Source organism: Oncorhynchus kisutch, linkage group LG7, assembly GCF_002021735.2.
Source record: "Oncorhynchus kisutch isolate 150728-3 linkage group LG7, Okis_V2, whole genome shotgun sequence".
Taxonomy (NCBI): domain Eukaryota; kingdom Metazoa; phylum Chordata; class Actinopteri; order Salmoniformes; family Salmonidae; genus Oncorhynchus; species Oncorhynchus kisutch.
Window position 1 is genome coordinate 37976713 of NC_034180.2, and position 26638 is coordinate 38003350.

General features: G+C 40.7%; 1 protein-coding gene and 1 long non-coding RNA gene across 2 annotated transcripts; both read right to left on the minus strand.

The window, feature by feature from the left end:
* Window positions 1-3239: 3239 nt before the first annotated feature.
* LOC109893963 (uncharacterized) lies at window positions 3240-20628 on the minus strand. The gene is made up of 3 exons (XR_002255813.2): window positions 20372-20628; window positions 5774-6007; window positions 3240-4147 (listed from the first exon to the last, which is right to left on the minus strand). It is a non-coding gene; the product is annotated as an uncharacterized LOC109893963 (long non-coding RNA).
* A 2048-nt stretch (window positions 20629-22676) lies between these two features.
* On the minus strand, window positions 22677-25440 carry LOC109893964 (hepatocyte nuclear factor 3-beta). The gene is made up of 2 exons (XM_020487179.2): window positions 25014-25440; window positions 22677-24258 (listed from the first exon to the last, which is right to left on the minus strand). The coding sequence occupies exons 1-2, from the start codon at window positions 25083-25085 to the stop codon at window positions 23074-23076; spliced, it is 1257 nt and encodes a 418-aa protein (XP_020342768.1). The 5' UTR covers window positions 25086-25440; the 3' UTR covers window positions 22677-23073.
* Window positions 25441-26638: the final 1198 nt, after the last annotated feature.

A 26638-nucleotide genomic window follows, 5' to 3' on the forward strand; every position in this document is an offset into this window, starting at 1 on the left:
AGCCGTGAGGTCAAAAGAGTTGTCTGTAGAGCTCCGAGACAGGATTGTGTCGAGGCAAAGATCTGGCGAAGGGTACCAAAAAATGTCTGCAGCATTGAAGTTCCCCAAGAAGAAGAAGTGGCCTCCATCATTCTTAAATGGATGAAGTTTCGAACCACCAAGACTCTTCCTAGAGCTGGCCGCCCGGCCAAACGGAGCAATGGGGGAGAAGGGCCTTGGTGAGGGAGGTGACCAAGAATCCGATGGTCACACTGACAGAGCTCTAGAGTTCCTCTGTAAAGATGGGAGAACCTTGCAGAAGGACAACCATCTATGCAGCACTCGACCAATCAGGCCTTTATGTTAGAGTGGCCAACCGGAAGCCACTCCTCAGTAAAAGGTTTGTCAAGAGGCACCTAAAAACTATCAGACCATGAGTAACAAGATTCTCTGATCTGATGAAACCAAGATTTAACTCTTTGGCCTGAATGCCAAGCGTCATATCTGGAGGAAACCTGGCACCATCCCTACGGTTAACCATGGTGGTGGCAGCATCATGCTGTTGGGATGTTTTTCAACAGCAGGGACTGGGAGACTATTCAGAATCGAGGCAAAGTTGAACGGAGCAAAGTACAGAAACATCCTTGATGAAAACCTGAAAACCTGCAAGTCTCTGAATGTCTTTGAGTGGCCGAGCCGAGCCCGGGCTTGAACACGATCGAACATCTCTGGAGAGACCTGAAAATAGCTGTGCATCAACTCTCCCCATCCAACCTGACAGAGCTTAAGAGGATATGCAGAGAATAATGTGAGAAACTTCCCAAATACAGGTGTGCCAAGCTTGTAGCGTCATACCCAAGAAGACTCTATGCTGTAATCGCTGCCAAAGGTTCTTCAACAAAGTACTGAGTAAATGGTCTTAATACTTATGTAAATGTTATATATCTGTTTGTTTTTATCAATTAGCAAATATTTCTAAAAACCTGTTTTTGCTTTGTCATTATGGGATATTGTGTATAGATTGATGATGACTTTAAAAAATAAATTAGAATAAAGCTGTAACGTAACAAAATATGGAAAAAGTCAAGGGGTCTGAATACCTTTTGAAGGCACTGTACGTACAGTACCAGTCAAAAGTTAGGACACACCGTCTTTTTCTATAGCTTTACTTTTTTCTACATTGTAGAATAATAGTGAAGACATCAAAACTATGAAATAACACATGGAATCTTGTAGTAACCAAAAGGTGTTAAACAAATCAAAATATATTTTATATTTGAGATTCTTCAAAGTAGCCACCATTTGCCTTGATGACAGCTTTGCACACTCTTGGCTTTCTCTCAACCAGCTTCATGAGGTAGTCATCTGGAATGCATTTCAATTAATAGGTGTGCCTTGTTAAAAGTTCATTTGTGGAATTTAAGGTCTTCATGTGAAATATTTCAATGCATTTGTGGGAAAGTGATTTCATTATATAGCAAAGTCAAGCATATTTCCTTTAAATACAAGTCAACACTATCCATCCCTTGATCATCTTTTCTAGAGAGGAGTCAAGTACATTGGTGGTAAACTTTCTTTTCAAAGAGCATATCATTCATGAATGACATTTTCCATAGAATGGAATATTCCTTAATTGAAAGTGTAGGCCTGACAAAAGACTAGGGGTTAATGCAGTGCATTGCAGCTTAGGGCACGCTTTGCTCTTTTCAAATTTTAGCATTGTGCCTGCGACATCAAAAGGGCCTTTGAGCATGTCGCTATGTTCAATGAGCTTTCATCTTCTTACCTCATTACTGGAAATAGTTATTTGATTGAGCCGAGTTTCATCTGACAATAGGCTAGACAACTTTGACAGTAGCACAATGACTTGGCAACAAAGCTGTTGTCTGAAATCCTCTCGAGATGTTTGGCCCCAATGCTTTAACTCAACCTCCCCACACTTTGACTCAGATCCTGCATGTGCATTGCAGTAAGATCTCTGAAAGTGAGGATTTGTAACTCCTCAGATCAAACTGTTCACAATCACCTCACATTAAATCCCCACAGGGATCTACTGCATGACATGAGTTGAGCTGATCAGATGGGTCTCCTTAGTTAGTTTCTATTGAGGCCTGGACAGCATGTCCACAAAGAAAGCTCACAAGAAGTGAAACATACTGCTATTCTTTCAACTGTCCATCTTCTTTTTCAACATTTTAGCAAATAAAAAATGGCAGGTAGTAGCTACAATAAACATTTTCAAAGAATTTCAGGCAATAAAAGATAGAAAACATATTTCTTAAAAAATAATACTTTAAATTATAGATAGTGTTTTTTATTGTTTTCCATTTCCAATATTCTACATCAGGACCCCAATATTTCTTCAATCAGTTTCTGGAGGAGAGCAAACAGCTTTGAGTGAGTCCCTGGATTGTGTACACACACACAAACTCAGAGAATTGGGCTCAAAAAGTCAGCTAGATCGTAGAGTTCCGAAGGTACTGCTGGCCTCAGAGGAAACTAGATTTGACCTCCAGCTCATTCTCTCTCTCTCTCTCTCTCTCTCTCTCTCTCTCTCTCTCTCTCTCTCTCTCTCTCTCTCTCTCTCTCTCTCTCTCTCTCATCCCCCCCTCCTCTATCTCTCTCTCTCTCTCTCTCTCATCCCCCCCTCCTCTATCTCTCTCTCTCTCATCCCCCCCTCCTCTCTCTCTCTCTCTCCCTCTCTCTCTCTCATCCCCCCCTCCTCTATCTCTCTCCAGCTTCATTTCCTCTCCTGTTGATTTGGAGTGTTTGTTTTTAAACACTTTTATCATCTCAGCTTTACAGGCTCACTGTAATTGCAGGGTATGAACTGAAAGACTTGCTAACACACAAATAAATATTTGACTGAAACAAAAGCTGTCTGTCTGACCCTGGTCATGTAGATTGTAGAAAATTACAAATCTAATGAATTGCCCTTATTGTGGAGACTTTCCATGCTGCATTTGTTCTATTCATAGACCAACCAATCAGAACCACACTTTTGTTCACGTTATCATGCTGTTCATTTATCTCGCTGCCGGAAAGCCGTGTTCAGATAGCGCCAACATATCATATGATTGTGTTATCAAAGTTGTGCTACAGAACGCTCTCAGTCGTTTTACAAAGGGACAGGCGTTATTGACATGAAAAGGGTTAAGTGCCCAGACTGTGTTTATAGAACCTTGAAAACAACTCAAGAACATTTTCAGAACTCAATCAAATCAGAACAACGAAAAAGTATACTTTGTTGACAGAAAATATGCTTTTATGTATTCATGATTTATTCGTCATCTTCCTGTCATGAAACATTCATGAAACAATCAAATCAACCACTCCATTTTCTGAGAATCATATTGTCTTCCTGCATATTTCTGAGAACCCATAGCACCTTTCTGAATATATCTCTCTCATTTCCCACTACGCTCCTCAAGTACCGGAGTGTTGAACCCTGTTTGACACCAGGGTCACTGGAATTGCCCCACTTTAGGAAAACCCCATTTGGTTTGTTTTAGAAAGGGAGAAATGGAACACCATTCATTTGTTTGCTCTCCCTCTATACTCGAGACCAGAGCGAATGCCAAGTGGGCTTCAACCCTCACATTTTATTTGTTTGTTTCTTTGGAGAGTGGGAAAAGTTGTGGAACACTAGGAGGACATTGGACTTGGGCTGTGGTGAGTATCTCCAGCCACTGCGGTCAGTGACAAAGCTAAGCTAGCCAGGGAGTAAGTAAGGGGATGGGCTCTCATTTAGCCAGGCATTGCTGCTCTTGTTTGTGGTTGTCCCTGACAGCGTCTGCGACTCCAGTCCAAAGCACCTGTGTTTGCTCACTAGCTTTCCCCCAATCTGCTTGAAAAACACTGCGAGCAAGTCACATGGCCGCAAGATAACCCGGGAACCATGGGAATAAAAAAGCCAGGACTTTTAGAACAGTTAATCATTAATGGTGCTTCTTTTTTGTCCCTATTCAGCGATGCCTGACACAAGCTTTGATATTTCATAGATGCAGACAGGTCAGAAGCAGACATAGCCAGGTAGACATGCACTCAGAGAGGAAAGTGCCTTTATGTGTCTGTGGTTCTGTGGTGATGCGGGGAGAAGGTCGTAGGCAGGACTGCATTGATACCATTGGTCCCATTCCACACATAAGTCAAGTTAGGCCGTCTCCATCTGTGGAGGATAAAGCCAAAATAACACAAAGAGTTAATCCCCAACAAAACACCTTTGCCATTTTACACATCTCTCAGAAAAACGTCTGCAACACTGCTTTCCTCAAACAAGACTTCACCCATTATAGCATATCACTGAGCTTTCAATATGTCATATCGTGTCAGAAATGGTCTGGTGATAAGAACGAGAGCTTGACATTTCCCAATAAATGTGTATTTTAATCTAATCTAATCAGGACCATCTCTCTTTTTGTCCAACATGGTCCCTGAAATGATAACCATGAACAGAACAAGTCATTTAAAGTTTGATCCTGTTTTACCCACCCAGGGTTCATTAAAGTACCATATTATTGGTTTGCTCCCTAGTTCATGATGTGAATGAGAAGTCCAGGGCTCATTTCATGCCTGTCAAAGTGGGCTTTATGGCAGAAAGGGGAAGCATGAACTAGCTTTCAGAAAGGCCACATTTATCTTACGGGAGAATGAAGTCTGCACAGCCTCATTCTTATAACCCACTAAAAGGGGCAGCGACAGCCCGTATCTCCCATTTGCCTGAACTTGCCGATGGTTTTCTAAAAAAAAGAGTTTGTCACGGTCCAACCCCCAATACCCCCAAATCCAATAATACTGTATGAGAGTTGGAGAAGGTTGTGGAAGCTCAAGGGTGTATGGCTGAAAATATAGTGAAACGTAAGTTAGCAAAGTGGCTGCCATTTGTATGGTATTTTGCAAACTACGAGTCAATCATTAGGCGTATTCAGAGATATCTGCTCTCTCCAAGTGAGGAGAAGTGAGAGATAAATGGAGGTTTGTGTTTCAAGGAACAGTGTGAAGATGGAACTAAAAGTGCTAGGCACACAGCAGTAGAGAAACTAGAGTTAAAGAGTTTTCACTCAGAAAATGTCACCTTCTTTGTTCCATTAACAATTAGGTAAAGTTGATTCATTCAGGTAAGAGTATAGGATCGTATTAATGGCAGTTTTATAAAGCACTGTTGTGAACAACTGATGTTGTTGCCTTGACTGAAAAGCATTTACTACATCCCCTCACATCCCAATTTCTCCTGGCCTCAACTCACTTCATCACTGATACAACAACATTCAAAAGCAATTGGTAAACAGCCGCAATAATATTTATCCATTTATTAGCTCTAATGACTTGGAAATAATTCCTTCCTTCCTTTCAGATCCTATTATCCATATTGTTTGTCTTATGTTGTTAGCCATTTTCTTTTCAATTTCATACCCTTGAACCATGTGCTTGTTTATAACAGGCATGTCTGAACGTCATAGAGTTGAAATCCTCCCAGTACGTGTGTGTTGTCTTCCATGGCCAGTTTATTTGCTAATCCTGGCTACCCATGATAAGGACCTCTCTCTATAACTCACCACCTCTCCTGACCACAATCACCCACTCTTCTCTGAGTCATCTAAATACATTAGCATTGTAAAAAAAAGAATGGTCAAAACTAAGGTGCCAATCAATTCCATGCTGCTTCACCCACCAGGAAATAAATTGGGTTAAGCCGAGTCAAAGGGTGGCTTAACGACTGTATAGTTCAAACAAAGGTTCCTGTTCCAGAAGGGCAGGTAGGAGATGGATGGCTTGGTAAACACGGCTGACATACCTGGCGGGTGCCATGGGGCGGTCACAGCACAGCCCACGACTGAAGGGACAATGTGTGTGGCAGTCAGATCCATCCTCTTCTTCTGTCCGAACCAGTACTCTCCTTCTATGTATCATTATGGCCTCCTCTACATGTTATCCCTCCTTACATTGAGGCCTCCTCTGCTCCCTATCCATCCTCTCTCCGAAGGCACCTCTCCGACGCCACAGCCATGGAGCTCTCCCCAGCAGAGACCTGTTAGACAGAGAGAAAGAGAGAAGCTCCATAAATCCTTTTCCCTTCTTTATTTGATGTGTGGTTATAGCTCTGCTGTGATCCGTCCTCAGAGACCAAGCATTTCAAAACCACTCAAATAGGCTGGATGTGCCGATAAGCATGGGATGGCGACATTGAATTCCCAAAGCATAGCATTTTATCCAGTCACAGTTAAGAACATACAGTATATAGGCTATTGCAAAGAGAAATCTCACAGATTATACAAATGAGAACTTGTTTCTCAACTGGCCTACCTTGTTAAATAAAGGTGAAATAATATATTTTTTTTAAATACACATTTGACTTCTTAATGCTGTTTTATACCAATGTCTATCCTAATAGTTTGGTAATAACACAACATATACATGCATACAACTTTTAACATTAGCTTTGATATTGTCAAAAAAAACAGGTGGAATAGAGGTAAATTGTTATATTCCCTGTGAGAAAGTCAACTTTGCATTGTGGGAGACAGAACTAAAGCAGCTCAGTGTGGGTAGTGGTAGGCAGGTATAGAGAGGAGAATGGGGAACACCCAGGAATGTTTAGCCAACTTGCCCGCCACATTCAAGCACGTGTGTCAAAGGTGTTGGCAGGGTGTTGACACCTCCGCATAGAGAGAAAAGTAGTGATGTGAACGACATGGTCAGTGGGCTGCTTGTGCTGAGTACTCAGTGCGTTTAGCGGACCCAATGCAGAGGCACAGTATAAACATATACTCAGAAATACCACAAAACAAGTGCCACACAATAGGCACACTGGCATAAAACAAATATAGAATATTGAGCATTATCTAAAACACAATTGCAGTCATAAAATATGCAAGTTTCCCATTTATATAATATATGGTCATTTGTCTGTATACCTAAATAGAAAAATAAGATCTTTGCTACCAGGGAAAGGAAAAATAACTTGAATACAACAACAAATCTTAGATAAACAACTGTCATCCTTTTAGAAATTGAGGGATGGATGTATGATGCTCTTATGTCAATTACTCAGTCAACATCACCTCCATTTTGGGATATCTCAGAATTATGTACCATTTTGGAATATCTCAGAATGATGTACCATTTTGGGATATCTCAGAATTATGTACCATTTTGGAATATCTCAGAATGATGTACCATTTTGGGATATCTCAGAATTATGTACCATTTTGGAATATCTCAGAATGATGTACCATTTTGGGATATCTCAGAATTATGTAGCATTTTGGAATATCTCAGAATTATGTACCATTTTGGGATATCTCAGAATTATATTATGACCCTACATGCTGAGGAAGAAAAATGGCTGATTTTCTCTCTGTTAACACAACTCCAAGACATATTACATTATTTTTCAATTATGTTCTACTAATTTAATTAATTTGGTTTTAATTTTCTATTTATAGAATTCAAGAAAAACAACACCGTTACATAATTATAGTCAAATGTCTTGTAATTGAAATAGTAACTTTATGAAACCCACAGACAATTTGTTGACAAATGGATCAGTATATTGACTTTAATTATTCTCAATATCCTATGAAAACCTCGTAACTATCTCACAAAGATAGAAATAAAGAAAAAAATCATTGCATTTATAGAAAGCTAATAAATGCTTTCCTTTTCGTTTGACATTCTTCCGTGGGGAATAATGTTCTTGTTCATTTTCTATAGCTCTGGCAAAAGTAAATAGTATTTAGTCCTACAGAAGATGTGTAATATTATCCACACAGTTAAGTCATTTCATTATGTATCTATTTGCCTCTAAACTGTATAATATACAAGGAGAACTTGTATTTTTCCTAATTGTAGTACATAATTGTACATTTTCCTTATAGGAGCTAGAATCCTTAGTTGCTGCATTCATTTTTGGACATAAACATTAGTGATATATACCCATTGATTCTTGAAGAATATAACTTAAGAATGCCTCATGAGCTTATTTCAACTGTTATATCCCATCAGAACCCAAAATATAATATTTTTTTACTCCAATGTTTGTAAACCAATTAAATGCCTAAAAAACAACATTTTAAACTATCACTTTGATATTATGGATGGTCAGCCCTTGCATCCATTTCTCTGTCTATGAATTTGAGGATGAACATTTTCCCAGGCCCATCCCTCAGCTTCTTCCCAAAACAGAGTGTCCGCTTTGTTAAAGTGCATCACCTCATTCGACTTCAGGAGAAGCTAACATTCTCTGCTCTGGTTTGTCAAAGGAGAAGCCAATGACAATGAATTCTTCCTCTGGCCATCCACTAGGAGCTACAGGGCCTGATATTTCATGGCTGTGAATATAGCCTCATGGCTTTAGACAACCACACAGGTGACAAAAGACCACCTTGAACACAGTACATGTCAGAAGGCCTGAAGCATCATAACATAAACTCTGTGCGAGTCCTCCGAGTGGTCTCTGAAACACAAGACAACAGCATGGTCAGCTAGAGGTCGACAGTGCTTGGGGTAATTGGAGGAGTGTTGTACATTTCATCTTGTGTGACTCACTGGCTCTTTCTCCATGTTTGAATGCTGGGAGATTGTGTGTTGTACGGAACCCAAACTGATGTTCTCAGAAGTCATAAATTACACGGCCACTGACAACCTTAAGCAGTGTTAAAATGCCATGAACATAGCTTTATTTCAGGGTCATTGGAGCGTGAAGTTGAGAGGGCTGCCAAGCCCGGCACCACCCACCCCACAGGCTGCTGCCGCTCCGCTCACACAGCCCAGCAACACACGTATTTCTCCTCCCATACCTGAGCTCTGACATGCTCACCAAACGTTCAGAGGCACAACAAACTGTCAAGCTGCTCACTCTCAACCAAAACAAGCACTTATTGTTCCGATTTTCTCTTTGCTAATATCCAAGCTGCATTTGATCTATATTTTATATTTGATCTCCTTTGTAAAATCATTGAAATAAAATTGCTCCCTCTTTGGATATTCAGCTCCACTTCCATTGTGTTCCAGAGTCCATTCGGAGCAGGTATTAGCACATCTCTTTGAAACATGACCAGCTTGTAATTGCCCATTCTTACACTGGGATAATAAGGCTCACATGCTGTCCTTCTGAATTATAATCCATGCATAAAATGCATACTAGAAATTGACAAGTCAATGACAGGAATTACCTACAAAATGGCTGCAACCTCACAAGGTTCATTGTAACTTTGAATTAACGGCAACATGTTCCACCACCATCCTCTCAGCATCTGGATCTGACCACCCACAGGGCCCTGTGACATTACAGCCTTTAAGGTGGGGGATGGGTGTGTATTTGAGTGTGTGTGTATGATATCAGATGTTTTTTAGAGAAATTGTTACCCTTTTTACATTTCCTCAGAAGACTACTAGAGGGAACTGTAGTAATTGCTGTGCCTCTCAAATAGACATTACAAACGCACTGTCTGAATTCAAATTCCACTAATAACTAGTCAATGTAAACGCAAACACAAACTAACAAACTGAAACAAAAGACCTCAACGTGGATCCTGGTCTCAGTCAGGGCAACTACTGGCATTATTTCGTTCTAACTTGAGTTGGCATTAAGTAATTTAATGACTGCATCTGATCGCTCTCTCAAGGGCCGTCTGCAGTATTCAGCAGCATAGGAGCCTAAAGGACATCTCTGTCAACGTCTGAGACTTAAAAACAGTGTTGAAATGTCTATTACACTTTGGTGGCTCCTCCCTGTGTCTTAGTTGTGCATTTGAGCTGCATTTCCTTCATGGTGAGCCCAGCTCCATATGAACTATACATATGCAGTATGAAAGATCTATGAATGGGTATCATTATCATATCCTGTGCTTGACTTGTGCTGCCTCCTTTCTGGAGAGAAGAGGGGTCAGACATTATTCCTCCACCCTAACCACCTCTCTGCTGTTTACCGAAGAGAAAGGGATTCAGGCCTTAAACGGCAGCACAAGCTAAGGTGATCCTTAGCCACCGAGATACATAGGCGATAACCCGTTCAATTAGACAGCAACATCATGGCAGGCAGTATGTAGGCAGATAAATGACGATACAGTACGGTGTACAATGGGAATTAAAAGTATAGGGCAGCTGGGCTCTTATCTGGCCAGGGCGAAAAACCCGGCAACAAAGGGAGGCCTAAGACTAAGAGGCTTGATGCATGGGAAAGCCATCCGCCAGCCATTGTGACTGCCCTTCTGCTGAGCAAATAGTCCAAACTGTTCATTCCCCATCTCCCATTCTCTCCATGGTACATTGTTTGTGTCCTTGCATTTCATTCTGACTGAAGAAGATTGCTCTCAGGGCCTGTGAGCAAACAGTCCAGAAAAGAGCCGGCTATCTCCTGCCGTTCCCAGGAGAACTAGCATTTTTATTTCAGCTCCAAGCTGTCAAAGGATTGGAGAGTTTATGTCAGGATCCCGAATTAATTAGTTTTAAGCTGGGGGGGGGGGGGGGGGGGGGGGGCGACCACTGCGTTTTATCACCAAATGTTCAGTCAAATGTTTCCTAGCAATTATGCACCCCTGCTCGCTACGTATAGTCTTTCAGTCGCCAGACATTTGGTATTGGATACATACTGGATGGATTTCGGAAACACAAATTATGTGTTTAGTTGTTGTAACTTCTGTCCATGATTTGGTGTTATGGGGGTGAATTGAAAAGTGTCTTGTTTGTTTTTTTCTATGATGATGATGATGATAGGTACATGACTCAGGCTTGGCAGAAAATTGACAGAGCTTGCAGATGCTGTCATGAAGCATATCTGGTCAGACATTTGGTGGAATGGGATAAAGAGTCTGGAACCTCCGTCAAAACAGCCAAAGTAACCTTACAACCTTCTGTCACCCACAAAATCATCCCAAATCACTGCTTACTTAGCAACTATATATGAAACATTTTGGATCTGTGACACTGCTATATCTGTTTGCGAACTACGCTTGGTTTCTAATGCCAGAGACAACAAACCAGACAACTGTTCCTATTCAGTCCTACTTAACAACTCCTCTATCATCAGAAATGTCTTGTTTTACGGTGCAAAAGCCATACGACGCCATCCTGACTATGACAGTAGAATTGTATGTGTTGATCTTGTAGTTTTTCTAATCATGAAAACCAAAACACACCTTTATTCAAACGTATGTGAGAGGCTGGTATGCATTTCCATCCTCAACTAATTAGCACTGTCCCACACGATGCTGTAGCATTTGTATGGATTAGTCCTTTACAAACTACCTTTCATAAACACATCACTGACAATCATCAATCTGCCCAGTGGTCTACATCAGCTTACTGACTCAGTGTTCATTTTAAGTATGACCCCACCTGAAATTTGCATCATTATAGTAACGCAACAGTCTCTGAAACCTCAGACAATCCCAAACACAAAAATATTGGTACTGTAACTGGAAACAATATTTTTCAGAAACAATGTCAATGGTGTGTTACACCAATACATTGAAGAAATCAGAAATAACATTTTTTTATGTGTCTTTGGTCTAAACAGTTGAATACTTGCCGCTATAGCACATAGGAAAATAAAGGTATCCGATCATGACACATACATCTGGATGGGTGACTTCTTCATCAGACAGGATATTAAACCCCACTCCAGACTACTTCACAGACAGTGGTGAACAGGCGATGGGTTAAATCATGTGTATCAGGGGAATACTCTGTTAGAGGAAATGTACAGCTCTTGTCTTTAATGGTAATCTGCTCAACTGCTCTATAGACACCAACCAGCTTTCCAGGACCCTTCAGCTGAGCATCAGCCTGTACATGATAAATGACACAGCCATTTATATGGGATTCAATTGGCGATTCATTTAACTCAAGTCAGGGTATGAGAATTGATTAAATGGCTAACAGTGCTGCTACACATGGAGGGAATTTAAATTGAATCCTTGGAGGATACCTCTATGGGCCGTGGGAGGTCATGTTAAAGTGGGTGGTTATTGTTCTACGCTTATTTTTCAATTGACACTTATCTTTACACACTTTTACATGTTATTGCTGTCGATTGGTTGTTATTAAATTGAGTTGAACTATTATTAGATGAGGGCTTCCCTGGGCAAGACTGAGAGGGGTGGGTTGCTTTAAAGGGTTGAAATAGCCTGTGCATGGTAAACAATGCACAGATCAGGAGCAGTCCTCCGTACTGTTATACCATGAAGGAGAACAAATACAGGATTTAACAATGATTTTTTTTCTCACTCGTATGGTATTAAAATGAGCACATTATTTGAATGTCATTGATTCTCATGAATGTTGAAAAGGCATATATGACAAGCCGAGGCAGTGTAAAGTAAAGGTATTCAATTCAACTTGGAAGCAGATTACAGAATTCACCCCTGCAGAACACTTTTCTCCCGCGTTCAATAAATTGGACAAGTCCCATTGTAAGATAGCCTATCACACTGAACATGTCTGCATAGGGAACTTATACAGAAGAAAATATTACGTAGTTTGTTATTCAGAGTAGAGCGTTGGGGGGCCACACGGGCTTGTTTGCCTTTGCTGGAAGAGGAGATTGCTTTGGGGTTTAAATGAATCGCTGGCGCACTGCGTTTATAGGTTTCATTAACTTTTAATGAGTTGTATGTCCTTCGCTTTGACTGGCCTGTGGGCTCAGGCCTCAGCTCCCTAGGATTGGAGGTGGGTGAGGAGAGAGCTTAGCAGCCATTCCTGTGAACGTCTGCACTGGATGGACACAGGAAAAGGAAATACAAGTCCTGAGTCCAAGGCAGAGAACCCTTCAGCTAGATATCCATCAGTTATGCCAGTCTGAATTTAAAACCCCACTCTAAGGTTTTCAGGCTTCAGGGGGAATAAAGGAATCATGTCGGATCAATCAATGATAACTGAGAAGAAATCTCTTTACCACAGCTGAATGAAATATGTTTTATGGTGGCGTTCCAACATGGCGTTCCAACATGGTTCCCTCTCAAACACTTGCATCAAACCCATAGAGAAATGTGACTCTGACAAATTCTATATACACGCTAGAGAAAAAGGCTATAGAAGCACATAAACAACACAACACACATGCATAACTTCTCCATTTCAGTCCCGGTAATACCTAGATTCATATTTTGGACTTCGCTAATCTTGATTTAATACAGTGTCTTGCTGCATGGTTGAACACATGTATTATCTTGCCGTGGGCTTCCTGAGCTTCATGTATCTCTTTGAGAAGCTAATCTTCCATCCTAGCATGCCTGAGCCTCTCTTCACTGTTCTCTCCTCCAGAGACAAAGGCCTTGCCTGTGCTCCCCATGTCATGTTCTTCTGCTTTATTCAATAAGAATCAACACCACTTGTACATTTTTGTTCTTATTTCTCACTTAATCCTGTTTATACACAAGGCTGTGCATTCTGTATTGCTGATTACTTTGTATCCACATCACTGCGTATATTTTCAGATCACTCTTCGGTTAATATCTCTCTTCACCATGATGACCTACAATGCGTACTGTAGGACAAGCACCAACAATCCATCCACTCTGAGTGATACAAAAGCAGCAGGGGACTGAGAGGCACCCGATCCTGCCCTGAATAGGTTGTCTTCAGGTCAGTGCTTGTCCCGTCAGCTGCTGCCTCCAGGCAGTCAATGGGCATTGTTGACTGGTCCCTCTGTGATGCCAGCACAGCGCGTGTGCGTGTGTGTGTGTGTGTGTGTGTGTGTGTGTGTGTGTGTGTGTGTGTGTGTGTGTGTGTGTGTGTGTGTGTGTGTGTGTGTGTGTGTGTGTGTGTGTGTGTGTGTGTGTGTGTGTGTGTGTGTGTGTGTGTGTGTGTGTGTCAAGGCCATGCGGCCTGGCTCAGGGTGAGTGGAATCCCTGGTCTGAAATGTCACATCGCCGTGTTAGAGAGGTACAGACACATCACAGTCACCCTGTCCCCCTCCTCCTTTTCCTATCGTGACAGGCATTTATACTGACCCTCTGACCACTACCTGCTCTGCTCTGCTTGGTCAAATCCGAAATGATGTCTGGAATGTATCTTCTGAGAATATCAATAAATAAGAAGCCAGCTGTAATGTATAGTGTAACCTGTACTTCAAATAGGAGTTGTTTCCTCAAAACTGTCTCTATATATTTTTCATATCTCAGACATTCTTTTGTGTATGGGAAAGAGGTGTGTAGAATTAAGAGGTGTGTCTAGGAGGAAGGTGTGTATAGGAGAGACGTGTGCAGCCTATAGAGACAGAGGTATAGGAGAGACGTAGCTGGGCCTGGCTACTGCGGAGCCAGGCCCAGCCAATCAGAATTAGTTTTAACCCAACAAAAGGGCTTTATTACAAACAGAAATGCTCCTCAGTTTCATCAGCTGTCGGGTGGCTGGTCTCAGACAACCCCGCATGTGAAGAAGCTGGATGTGGAGGTCCTGGGCAGGCTTGGTTACAGGTGGTCTGCGGTTGTGAGGCCGGTTGGACGTACTGCTAAATTCTCTAAAATGACATTGGAGGCCACTTAAGGTAGAGAAATTGACATTCAATTCTCTGGTTTCAAGTTTCAAGAGAGTTTCAAGTTCCTTGGTGTCCACATCACCAATGATATATCATGGTCCAAACACACTAAGACATTCGAGAAGAGGGCACAACAAAACCTTTTCCCCCTCAGGAAACTGAAAAGATTAGGCATGGGTCCCCAGATCCACAAAAGGTTCTACAGCTGCACCATCGAGCACATCCTGACAGGTTACAGGTCAGCCTGGTATGGCAACTGTTCGGCATCTGACCGTAAGGCGCTACAGTGGGTAGTGCGTACGGCCCAGTACATCACTGGGCCAAGCTTCCTGCAATCCAGGACCTGTATAATAAGCGGTCAGAGGAAAACCCATAAGATTGTCAGAGACTCCAGTCACCCAAGTCATAGACTGTTTTCTCTGCTACCGCACAGCAAGGAGTACCGGAGTGCCAAGTCTAGGACCAAAAGGCTCCTTAACAGCTTCTACCCCCAAGCCATAAGACTACTGAACAATTAATCAAACGGCCACCGGACTATTACATTGAACTCCCCCCCGCCCATTTTTTTTATACACTGCTGCTACTCGCTGTTTATTATCTATGCATAGTCACTTCACTCCTACCTACATGTACAAATTACCTCTAACCTGTTATTGTTACTTTTTATAATTTTTTACTTTAGTTAATTTGGTAAATATTTTCTTAACTCTTCTTGAACTGCACTGTTGGTTAAGGGTTTGTAAGTAAGCAATTCACGGTAAAGTCTACACTTGTTGTATTCGGCGTATGTGACAAATAAAGTTTAATTTGATTTGATTTGGTGGACCTTCCTGCAGTCAGAATGCCAATTGCACACTCCCTCAAAACTTGAGACATCTGTGGCATTGTGTTGTGTGACAAACCTATACATTTTAGTGTCTTTTTATTGTCCTCGGCACAAGGTTCATCTGTGTAATGACCATGCTGTTTAATCAGCTTCTTGATATACCACACCTGTCAGGTGGATGGATTATTTTGGCAAAGGAGAAATGCTCACAAACAGAGATGTAAACAAATTTGTGAATTTTTGAGAAATAAGCTTTTTGTGCATATGGAACATTTCTGGGATCTTTTATTTCAGCTTATAAAACATGGAACCAATACTTTTTTTTCAGTATTTATGACATCCGATATTAATAATTGGGAAATTCATTGAAAATATTGGTAAAAATTATTTGAATAGGCTCATCTCAGCACTGTGAATTTGTAAGGGAAAACCTGGCCATGCATTCCAATTTATAAAAGGTAGCCTACTGTATATAAGGTATCCTTTTCCGTTTTTTACTATGCATAATTATCATACCAAATTAGAAATATTGTAAGAAAAAGTGCAAGTTCTTTTTAACTTGATATATTTTCGCTTATAAATTCAAATGAAAAGAAAAACTAAAATTGTTGTCTGACACCTAGTTTTGCCTCATATATTGAAACGGCCAAAGTATTCCACTCAAAATTCTTATTAGTAAGAATCAGTAAATCAATTGGTTTTGTTATCTGTAGTTCTCAAAAAATCTATTAACTACCTTAATCAATATTGAATGTTTATTTTCCGTATGTGCCTCTTGGTCTTATACAATATTTGTTACACTGAACAAAAATATAAACACAACATCCAACAATTGAAAAGATCTTATTGAGTTACAGTTTACATTAGGAAATCAGTTAATTGAAATAAATAAATGAGGTCCTAATCTATGGATTTCACATGACTGGGCAGGGGTGCAGCCATGGGTGGGCCTTGGAGGGCATAGGCCCACCCACTTGGCAGCCAGACCCACCCACTGGGGAGCCAGACCCAGCCAATCATAATGAGTTTTTCCCCATGAAAGGGCTTTATTACTCAGCGCCCCACCCCTCCCTCAGACGATCCCACAGGTGATAAAGCCGGATGTGGACGTCCTGGGCTGGCATGGTTACACATCGTCTGCTTTTATGAGGCCAGTTGTACATACTGCTAAGTTCTTTAAAACGACGTTTGATGCAGCTTCTGGTAGATAAATTAACATTAAATTATCTGGCAACTGCTCTGGTGGACATTCCTGCAGTCAGCATGCCAATTGCACACTCCCTCAAAACTTGAGACATCTGGTGGCATTGTGTTGTGTGACAAACCTGCACATTTTAAAGTGGCCTTTTATTGTTCCCAGCACAAGGTGCACCTGTAGAATGATCATGCTGTTTAATCAGCTTCTTGATATGCCACACCTGTCAGGTGGATGGATTATCTTGGCAAAGGAGAAATGCTCACTAACAGGGGGATATAAACAAATTTGTGGACAATTTTTTTGAGAAATAAGCTTTTTGTGTGTATGGAACATTTATGGGATTTTCAGCTCATGAAACATGGGACCAATACTTTACATGTTGTGTTTATACTTTTGTTCAGTGTATATATCCCTTTCATACACAGACCAAAATCCCACTAATTTACCATGCCTGCATTTATATACCAACCTTTTCATATATCTGAAAGGGGTTGGCAGTAAAAAACATGGAAAATAAAAGCCACCTAAAGACCTACTCACGATTCCTGCAATTTCACAAACCCTGTAACCAAAATACAGTTATAGGGTCTGTGTGAATGGTTCTCAGATTTTTTGCAGGTAAATTCATTACACTTCCATTGTTTAACACCTCCCTAATTTGAACTGCAAACCGCCCCCATGGTTTAAAGGCCCAGTGAAGTCAAAAACGTGATTTGCCAGTGTTTTATATATATTTCCACACAATGAGGTTGGAATAATACTGTGATATTGTGAAAATTATGATAATCCCGTTTTTGTGTTGGAGCTGTTGGAGAAGTCCGCCTGAAATCTTTGCCTGTTTTGGTGGGATGGAGTTTTGACCTGCCTGGTGACATCACCAGGTGATAAATTTGTTAATAGACCAATAAGAAAGAAAGTTCCAAACTTCTCTGCTAATAACAGTTAGCTCCCCACTCAGATCACTTCCAGACAGTCTTAGCAAAATTCTTGTTTTAGAAATTGTTATTTGCTAACAACCTATTTTTGTTTATTTTTTACTATTTTAATTGAAAACAATCACAGTAAGGTACTTTGTTACCCTGAAATTATTTAATAATGAGATAAAACGGCTGCATTGGACCTTTAACAACACCCCCACCTCTCCCAATTTACCAGTTACCCACTGATATTTATAAAAGGGGTATACCTGCGAATAAGTGGTAAATAAGGGGCTGTTTGAGAGGGGGTCATATAAACATTGTCTCATATTTGATCACCAATTTAATTTGATAATCCATTTCAAAGGAGTAATCATATCAATAGTCTACATGGGTGATAATAATAATAATAACAATCATCATCATCATCATCATCATCATCATCATAAACATAATAAAAAACAAAAATATGATTATTTTTTTGGGAAAAATAGGTTTGCCGCCAGTAGCAGACAACCTATGTTGCCTTTTTTTTAATGAATCTATTTAGCTAAATTAATTGCAGGCCTATATAAATGTATAGGCCTAGATGCATTGTATCCTAAGCGTATACACTTATTTGAATAGCATTGAAAAGTATTCATGCAGAGTGTCAACTTGCCTAATTGAGAAAATGGCCACTAATGTTATTGATAATTGAAGCGAGGTGGGTGGACACGATGAGCGTAAATCATGAGAGGAACTGACTGCTGAGAAACCATGGGTGGCTTTGAGTTTTGACTTTGTTGTCCTTTAATATACTGTGGGATAGCAGTTTCCCTTGCTAAGATATGGGATTAGGAGTATTTCGCGTGAAAGAGGAGTTAAGTCGGGGTATGTGGACCGTCCCACCCCTGCAATAGGCTGAAACAGAATTACAGCTTGTTAGACCGGTGTCCCGATATCACCCGGGAGACCGTTCTACTTGGGTGTTCCAGGCCCTGGTGGCTGAATGTGAGCTTAGGCTACTAGTGCTTTCAAAGGGAATATAGGGCCAGAGTTGGAAACCCATCAAAACACAGGTGTTAATGTAGACCTATATGGGACTATGTGTATTTACTGCTAGAAATTGCTTTATTCAACTGATGCAATTCTAATTCCAGTAAGAACTTGAACTATGGCAATTTAGATTATCAAAAACAATACCCCGGGACAACAATATATGTTTTAAAAATAAAAACCTATTTCAAACCTGTTTCAAACCTGCACATTTGTTTTGATGCTTGTAGGCCTCATATCGATTTATCCCAGTGTTATGAGAAACCTTATCCCAGTTTTGTTCCAAAGCTCGTGCAATAGAAAAGCAAACATAAGGACAGATAAGCTTTCAGCAAATCCAGCCTCAGACTCTAGAGGGGAGCATGAATGGACAAAACCTGTCGTGATCACTGCAGGAGGAATTTCATCCAAGTTTGACCACAACTTGTTCCAAGAATTCCAGACTAGGTTTCAGTCTGGAGAAGTGCCATTGGTTCCTAATCTAGAAATATGCAAATAAGAAGACCGGTAAGAACTGTAATTAAATTGGGTTACCAATTTAAGCTGTACCATCGCTCATCTTGTTGCTATAACAACCGTGAAGAGGTTGCTACTGATGGTGCGCCCATGACCTTAGCAGAGGCATCTCTCTCTGCAGACATTTGAAACCCTTTTTGGTGTGTGTGTTTGTGTGGACGCGTGCTTGCGTCTACCTGGTCAGGGCATCTGCATATTATCTCTATTGCCCATTTTTCCTATTTGAGCGAAAACAACTTTTCAGAGGTAGGCCTTTATAAATCGTCCTACACAATAATGAAGGTTCGCCATGTCATGTATCTCAGGTAACTAAATTGTATTATGTAGGCCTAGGAGACTGATGTCAGTGGCATAAACGTTCGTGTACTTTAGGTAAAAAGGTTATCCAGTGCAGATTGAGGCCAGTTACCTTTGAACCAGGGTTCCAAAAGGCCATTCCCATTTCACTCCACTCTGGAGGAGGCTTGACTGGGGTTATCCCCTCAATCAAAGGAAGAGTTTCGGTATACGCTCATATAATAATGGGTAATAGGTATTTTCGAGGGCTCTTGCTCCTTGTAAGAGCGAGATTGGGGGGGAATAAATTATTGAAAAACTGCCCCGAGTGTTTTTAGGGCGCACTATGCGGTTTTATCTCAACATTACATATTGTATTACTACTATTTTCTAAACACAATGGTATATTTTTTTAAACAGTGAGATTATTAAGCAGAAATAAATGAAGCCTTGTTTTCTTCTTCTTATTATTATTATTAGCCATAGATTATCATTAGAAGTCCTTAACCAATTGTAAATGGGTACCAATGAGATGGTGAAAAGAATGAGGATAATTTATGATAGCTAATTAATGGAATAAAAAAATTGACATTTAGAATTCCACATTGGCCTATTGATTAAAGTGTTTGAGTTATTCTCAAGCGGTGTGTGTAAAATTATGTTTAAAACATCCCCGAAAGAAAGCCAATAGAAAATTGCAAACCCAATTGATTTATTGAAAACCGGAGGCACACAGCAGAACCCTCAAAAATGGATAGGCTATAAACCAACCGAACGCTAACATTTCAATGTTGTAGCCGCAGGGTTTGATGGTGTAAAACGGAGTTCCATACGCAATAGAGCAAGTGCTCCTCTGATGACATCAATGATATCTATCAGCTGTAATAGCGCTCTGACACGCCATTTAAAGACACCGAGGCCACCTCTATCACAGAACTTGCAAATCACCTCAGCCTTTTTGAAGATTTAAACTCCGTTGTTATAGAATCCAATCCCGCTTGCTCGAGGACCTTTCTCGTGAGCCCAGGATTTGAGCCAATGCTCAATTCTCATCTTGCCTTCCCCAAACAAATAACTCATATCACAAAACGATTGAATTGAAATAAATGTAGGAAATATACAATCAAATCAAATGTCCATACCTGTGCAATACAGTCGATGCTTACTTGCAAGCTACCGGAGCCCATTGTGGAACCTCGCCTTCAGCTACTGCAAAGGGCTGCAGACATCACGGCATTTATTTGAGCTCAAACTCTGCCACTGTTGACTTTAGCACAAAGCAAAGATTTCAGTGCCCCGCTAGTTTAACAAAAAAAGATTATTTTACTAAGATATCGATCAGTGTGCTATAAAAAAAACAGCTTAGCATTATGTCTAAAAACAACAGAACGAAATGTAATGTCTGTGTAAATTCACTGAGCGGTGACGTCCTATTCAAAATTTACATTCCTGCAATTTGGTTGTGCATGTACACTTCCTATATTGTGGGCATAGCCTCGACTCCATTGTTTACTGCCTTTGTTTATTCGCAGATCACTGGTGTTTAAAGTACGATTTGTGAGAGGGACTGGAGAATAAATGCACCCTTTACGTGTTCAGAAGGTGAACCGGTGTCCTATCTGGCATGGAGACAAACTTCCTCTCTGCCCTTGGATTTCCAAGCACATCGGCAGGGGCTTGGTATCCCCCGGTCTGTGGAGTGAAAGATTGGGCGTCTTGCCGTGTTGGGAATGTGAAAATGTTGATTCATTTCGAATACAACTATATCTTATCTTTAGGCCCATTGAGAAGGGATCTCCAAGTAGTTTAAAAGAATCCCCAGACAATGGCTTAGTGATACAGAACAAAGCAGGCAGAGCATCACATTCAGTAGACACTGTTCTCAATCAGCACCCTTTCCCACAACTATTCTCTGAAACTACGGGATACTTTTATGTAATAATGAAACAAATTTCCTTGAAAGATCTCAACTTTAGTGTATTCCTCCATTAGGGGGGACCATTATGCGTGTGTGTGTGTGTGTGTGTGTGTGTGTGTGTGTGTGTGTGTGTGTGTGTGTGTGTGTGTGTGTGTGTGTGTGTGTGTGTGTGTTAAAGAGAGAGAGAGATACTGTATTTAATAAATGTGATAATACATTATGTTGTAAAATCGTCTACAGACACGACTACCGAAAGCCTTGTGCCAATGTAATTACTAGTAATCATGAATAGTAATTATTAATATAGGCCTAATACATTTATTGAGCCCTTAGGACATAAAGTACATTTTAACATTTGTCTTCATTCTGTACTAAGATGTAGATCTGTCGTTGTTGTTTCTGCTTTTTGACATTGAGCTGCCCTTGACTATATGGTATCATACACGACTGTACGTTTGAAAAAGATCGAGAACCATAATGATGACAGAAAACACATGACTGTGTTGAGCTGAGCTGGAGAATATTGTTTGGTGCATGTCCTCACCTGTATATCATATCAACTGCTTGTGGCCATATCGTCAGCAGCTCCACCCTCCACCCCTATTTCACAACTGTCACTTGGAATCTAAAGTTTGTGACAAATCATTAAGCTATACTTTAGCCTATGTTTTTCCTGTTCTTGTTTGCTAAATATCTAGGAGCCATGTGGATAAATAGGTCAATATTGCTGGTTTCTTTCGCATAGGAATTGTGTAAATATGAATTATATTATAGCATTTATTAATTTATTAAGTATATTAATACATGTATTAGTTCTATTAATATCATTAACATTTTCAATATAAAATGGTAGATGGAATTCAATCAAACATATTTGGCCAAGGTGAGAATAGTCTACTTGTTACCCATGGCAGGCACAAAAAAAGATAGTTGTGTGACCTAAGGCCCTTTTACAAATTTTAGTCAGGGGACATGAAGGTGCAGATCTCGATATAGACTAATCACTGCAGTCAAAGAAAATCAAGACATTTGAAATGCTATATATTCTCTATATTTTATTACTATTATAGGCCTTCTCTTTTTTGTCATTGTCAAAATATGTTGCCACTTACTGTAGTCATTGAGAGGATCAAAACCTTTTTTTCCTCCATCTTCAATACACAACTGGATATAGACATCTCGATACGTTATGAACACGGGTGACAAGATAAAAAAAACAGCTTTTTTCGTGGTGTAATGTTTGAAGTAATTCCTCCTACAAGTGTTTTTCTTCGACATAATAGACCCCTTTTTTAATAGTTAAGAGATGCTGATGTTGATATTTTCAATAAAAACGAATATTGTCATTCTAAGTCAAATATATAAGACATATCCATGGGTTTATCTGGTGCTGCCACTGTTGATGCTGCTACTGGTATAGGCCTATGCATACAACTACTACAACCACTACTAATAATAATATTTAATATTTTATTATTATCATAATTGTATTACTGCGTAGGCTATACATAAAAAAATCCACCATTGTGTTCAGAAGAAAATCCAAATAACACTTTAATATAGATTCTGTTCTTGTTGTCAACTACAACAATACACATTTACAAGGCATAAATAAAAATTACACAATTGATTGAAGAACTTCAGTCTCCCACAATGCATTAAAATCATTTAAAATTCCCGCTATTCAGATGCATTTTACAGTAGGCTAATCATCTTTTGGTCCATTCTCAAAGCAGACTTTTAAACAGATTTTTGACACATTATTATTAACATCCCTTTACAAAATAATTACTAAACCAACTTGACAACTAAATCAGTGGGAAACGTCAAAAATATATGGAATAGGCCTACATAATATGCACAAACTATAATTTTACAAATTTACAAATAGCTGAAAAAGGTCTGTTTGAGGTTTGGGGTCAACGTTTATGAGGAGTTCATAATAGGCCTGGAGTAGACGCCATGATAGTAAGATGCATCAGCGGGTATTGACGAGGAATCTAAGCCCGTTTTGCCCATTGAACCCATGGATAGCGCCCCGGCCATGGGGGAACCGTAGCCGGAATAGTGCATCACCTGCTCGTAAGTCTTTAGATCCATTTTGTGATGCTGTTGCTCCGAGGACATAAGGTTGTTGATGGAAAAGGGGTGGTTGAACGAGTAGTGATGCTCGGGTTTCAGGTGTGCTTCGTGTGCGAGGACCGAGTGGTGCTGGGACATGAGGTGTCCATGTGCCTGGGAATGGGACACCGGTGAGGTAGCGTGCTCTGGACTCAGAGCCTGGGTCGACTTCATGTCTGACAGAGACCTTTTGTGGTCGTTGGGGGACAGGTTGGAATGGGGGGACTCGTTGCCGTTGCAACTCTCCGAGCTGCTGTTGGAGCCGCCTTCTGATGTCTTCCGACCCGACTCCTTGCACATCTTCTTTTGGCCGGCACACTTAAACCGTTTCTGCCTCCTCAGATAGCAGCCGTTCTCGAACATGTTCCCCGAATCCGGGTGGAGGGTCCAAAACGAGCCCTTTCCGGGCTTATCTGGGGATCGAGGCACTTTGAGGAAACAATCATTGAAGGATAGAGAGTGACGAATTGAGTTCTGCCAGCGTTGCTGGTTCTGTCGGTAGAACGGGAAAAGATCCATGATCCACTGATAGATCTCAGCCAGCGTTAGCATCTTGCTGGGGGACTGTTGGATAGCCATAGTGATGAGGGAAATGTAAGAGTATGGGGGCTTGGCGTGAGTGTAGCTCCTCCGGTATGTCTTGGGATCCCTAGATCTGTTGATGCTGGACTGTCCATACATGGGGCTCATGGCGTTCATGTTGGCGTAGGAGGAGGTTAGGGAGTTCATGGACTGAGGCTGCGCGGTCATGGGGCTCATGTTGGGGCTGAGCGCAGCGCTCATGGCTGTCATGCCCGCGCCCATGCTGTTCATGGCTCCGGAGCCTGGTGACATGCCGGCCATGGAGGGGCTCATGGCTGTGTTCACGTATGACATGTTCATGGAGTTGGCTGCCATGTTGGCCGTGGTGCTCATGCCCGACATGCTCATGTAGGTGTTCATTGAGTTCATGCCCAGGCCTGTGTTCATGTTGCCAACCGAGGAGTAACACTAGAAAGCAAGACGGAAAACAAAGATTGTTAGCCTGTTATGTATTGAGATTTTAGGAAGTTTGACACTACAGCCTATAGATGTGTAGTATACTTAATATAGCTATGCTACTAAAATAATAACAGTAGCCTAATATCAGCAATAATAATAACAATCAACAACAATACGATCATCATTAGGCCTATTATTTAAACGGTGTGATAATAAATTGGTGTGGAAGCAACCAATCCCGCTGCAGTCTCGTGCTCTGTTGAAAGTCAACATTTGGTAAAGAACATTTCTTGACAGTAATATAATTCACTCAATGATGTGACCAATTGTAATGTCTAGCCAACATCAAGCAAGTAAAAACGAAGAGTTGTCACCATGTCTTACCTCAGCTAAACATCTTAAAAATAGAAACTCGATCAACTTGTTCTAGTGTGTAATAAGCATAGTCTATATGTGGACGATATTAGGCTAAAGAACCTGCAACACAAATATTTGCTCCATGGGTAAAAAAATTAAATAATTAAAAACTGTGTATGATTTTGTAAAGATAAATGTAGACATATGCAATTACAATCTGAGTAAAACGTTTCCCCAACATGTCAAGAACATCTTTGTTAGGATAGTGCCGTGAGTTGAGATGGAGCAGGATTTGGAGGCGCCTCAAGTCAATATTTGATCACAAAGTTAATATTATCTCTGGGCTAATATTGAATTGTATAAAATGGGATCGGCTTTAGACGAAAAAATATATTTAAGGTACCCACCTCGGGCTCTCCGTAGTAGGTGCTCCAGTCTGTGTGTTCGTGTCCTTCCATTTTAACTGCTCCAAGCATCATGGAAGTTCCGAATAGTTTTCAAACCGTTTCTCCGCAGAAGAAATGGCAAAACGCGCTCTAACAGACGGTGATTTGGGACCACGGGGTATTCGGGTCGATGGTAGCCTATGCTCTGTCAAGGACTGGCGCATGTGTGGTCTGTCTTTCAGCCAGCCGTGCCCAGGGGCGCTGAAAAGCGTCTGGTGATGACTGGAGTTGAAATGACGTTCAAAGCTGGCTGTAAACGCTATGATATAGGTCTGTTCGCCAGTCGAGCCTCCAATCCCTAGCCTACTTCTTCGCTTGCCCTATTTGAATAATCTCCTCACACCTAGGCGTGAGACTCCTCGACTTGCCCCCTATTGTACACCTGTGCGAACTAAAAAGAACAGCCTCATGAAAAGATTCACTATAAACTACTCTTATTTAAAGTCAGAAAATGGGGCGGGCGGGGGGGGGGGGGGGGGGTTTAAGTGCAGCTTTAACGCTGCTTTTTCATCGTGCTCGTTATTTATCCTGTGATGTTATTTTTCAGACGTTGCTTGAAAAAGTAATTAAAAAGCATCTTAATTGTTTTTCCCATCAAGGCCTGAGGTCTTTATTAGTATTTGACGAGGAAATGTACTTATTCACTAGTCTACTTCTTCTTATTGAAGTGTTATAACAAATTAACCGAATTAAAAATTGCTTTGGTGAGGCGATAGAGCAATTATGTAGTTTAAGTTTAGTCGATATAATTTGTAGCCTAAACAAAACATTCAGGGTATTCAACCAGTTTTACAGTAAGAACTCATTATTGGCCCTTGAAGAATAATGTTGATATTATAAACCCCTACTGCGCAAGCAATAATCCCACATGGGCCCAATATGTATAGCAAAAAAAATATATATATATATTATTATTTAACTAGGCCAAACCTGGACGACGCTGGGCCAATTGTGCGCTGACCTATGGGACCCCCAATCACGGCCGGTTGTGATACAGCCTGGATTCGAACCAGGGTGTCTGTAGTGACGCCTAGAGTACCAAGATGCAGTGCCTTAGACCACTGCGCCACTCGGGAACCTCCATATTGCCAGTTTATATTTATTTTAATTTTATAAGGTATTATTCACTTGGCTGCTTCTATTGCTATTAAATGTGTGGACTAAAATAGGCCAGATAAAGTATAGTCCGTGTGCGCGCGTGAGGGTCAAGGTGTGGACTATTGATTGCTGAGGACACACGCGCTGCTGTTAGCTAGATACATTTAAACAAAGTCAAGTTTATTCAATGTGTTTGAGCACTGACGATTTAACGGATCACCTCAACGTAGGCCGTCATTGTAAAATAAGAATGTGTTCTTAACTGGTTTGCCTAGTTAAATACATTTTAAATAAAACAACATTTAAAAAATGAAGGCAGGAAGGCTCAGGGAGAATGATTTAGGCTAGAATAAAATCATCCAGCCAATTATAATAATCAATATTATAATTGTCCATATTTTCTCCCTGTCCACATTTCCCCCCTACATATTTTATAAAACATAATAACGACAATGTTTTAAGGTTTCTCTATTATCAAATCAAACGAA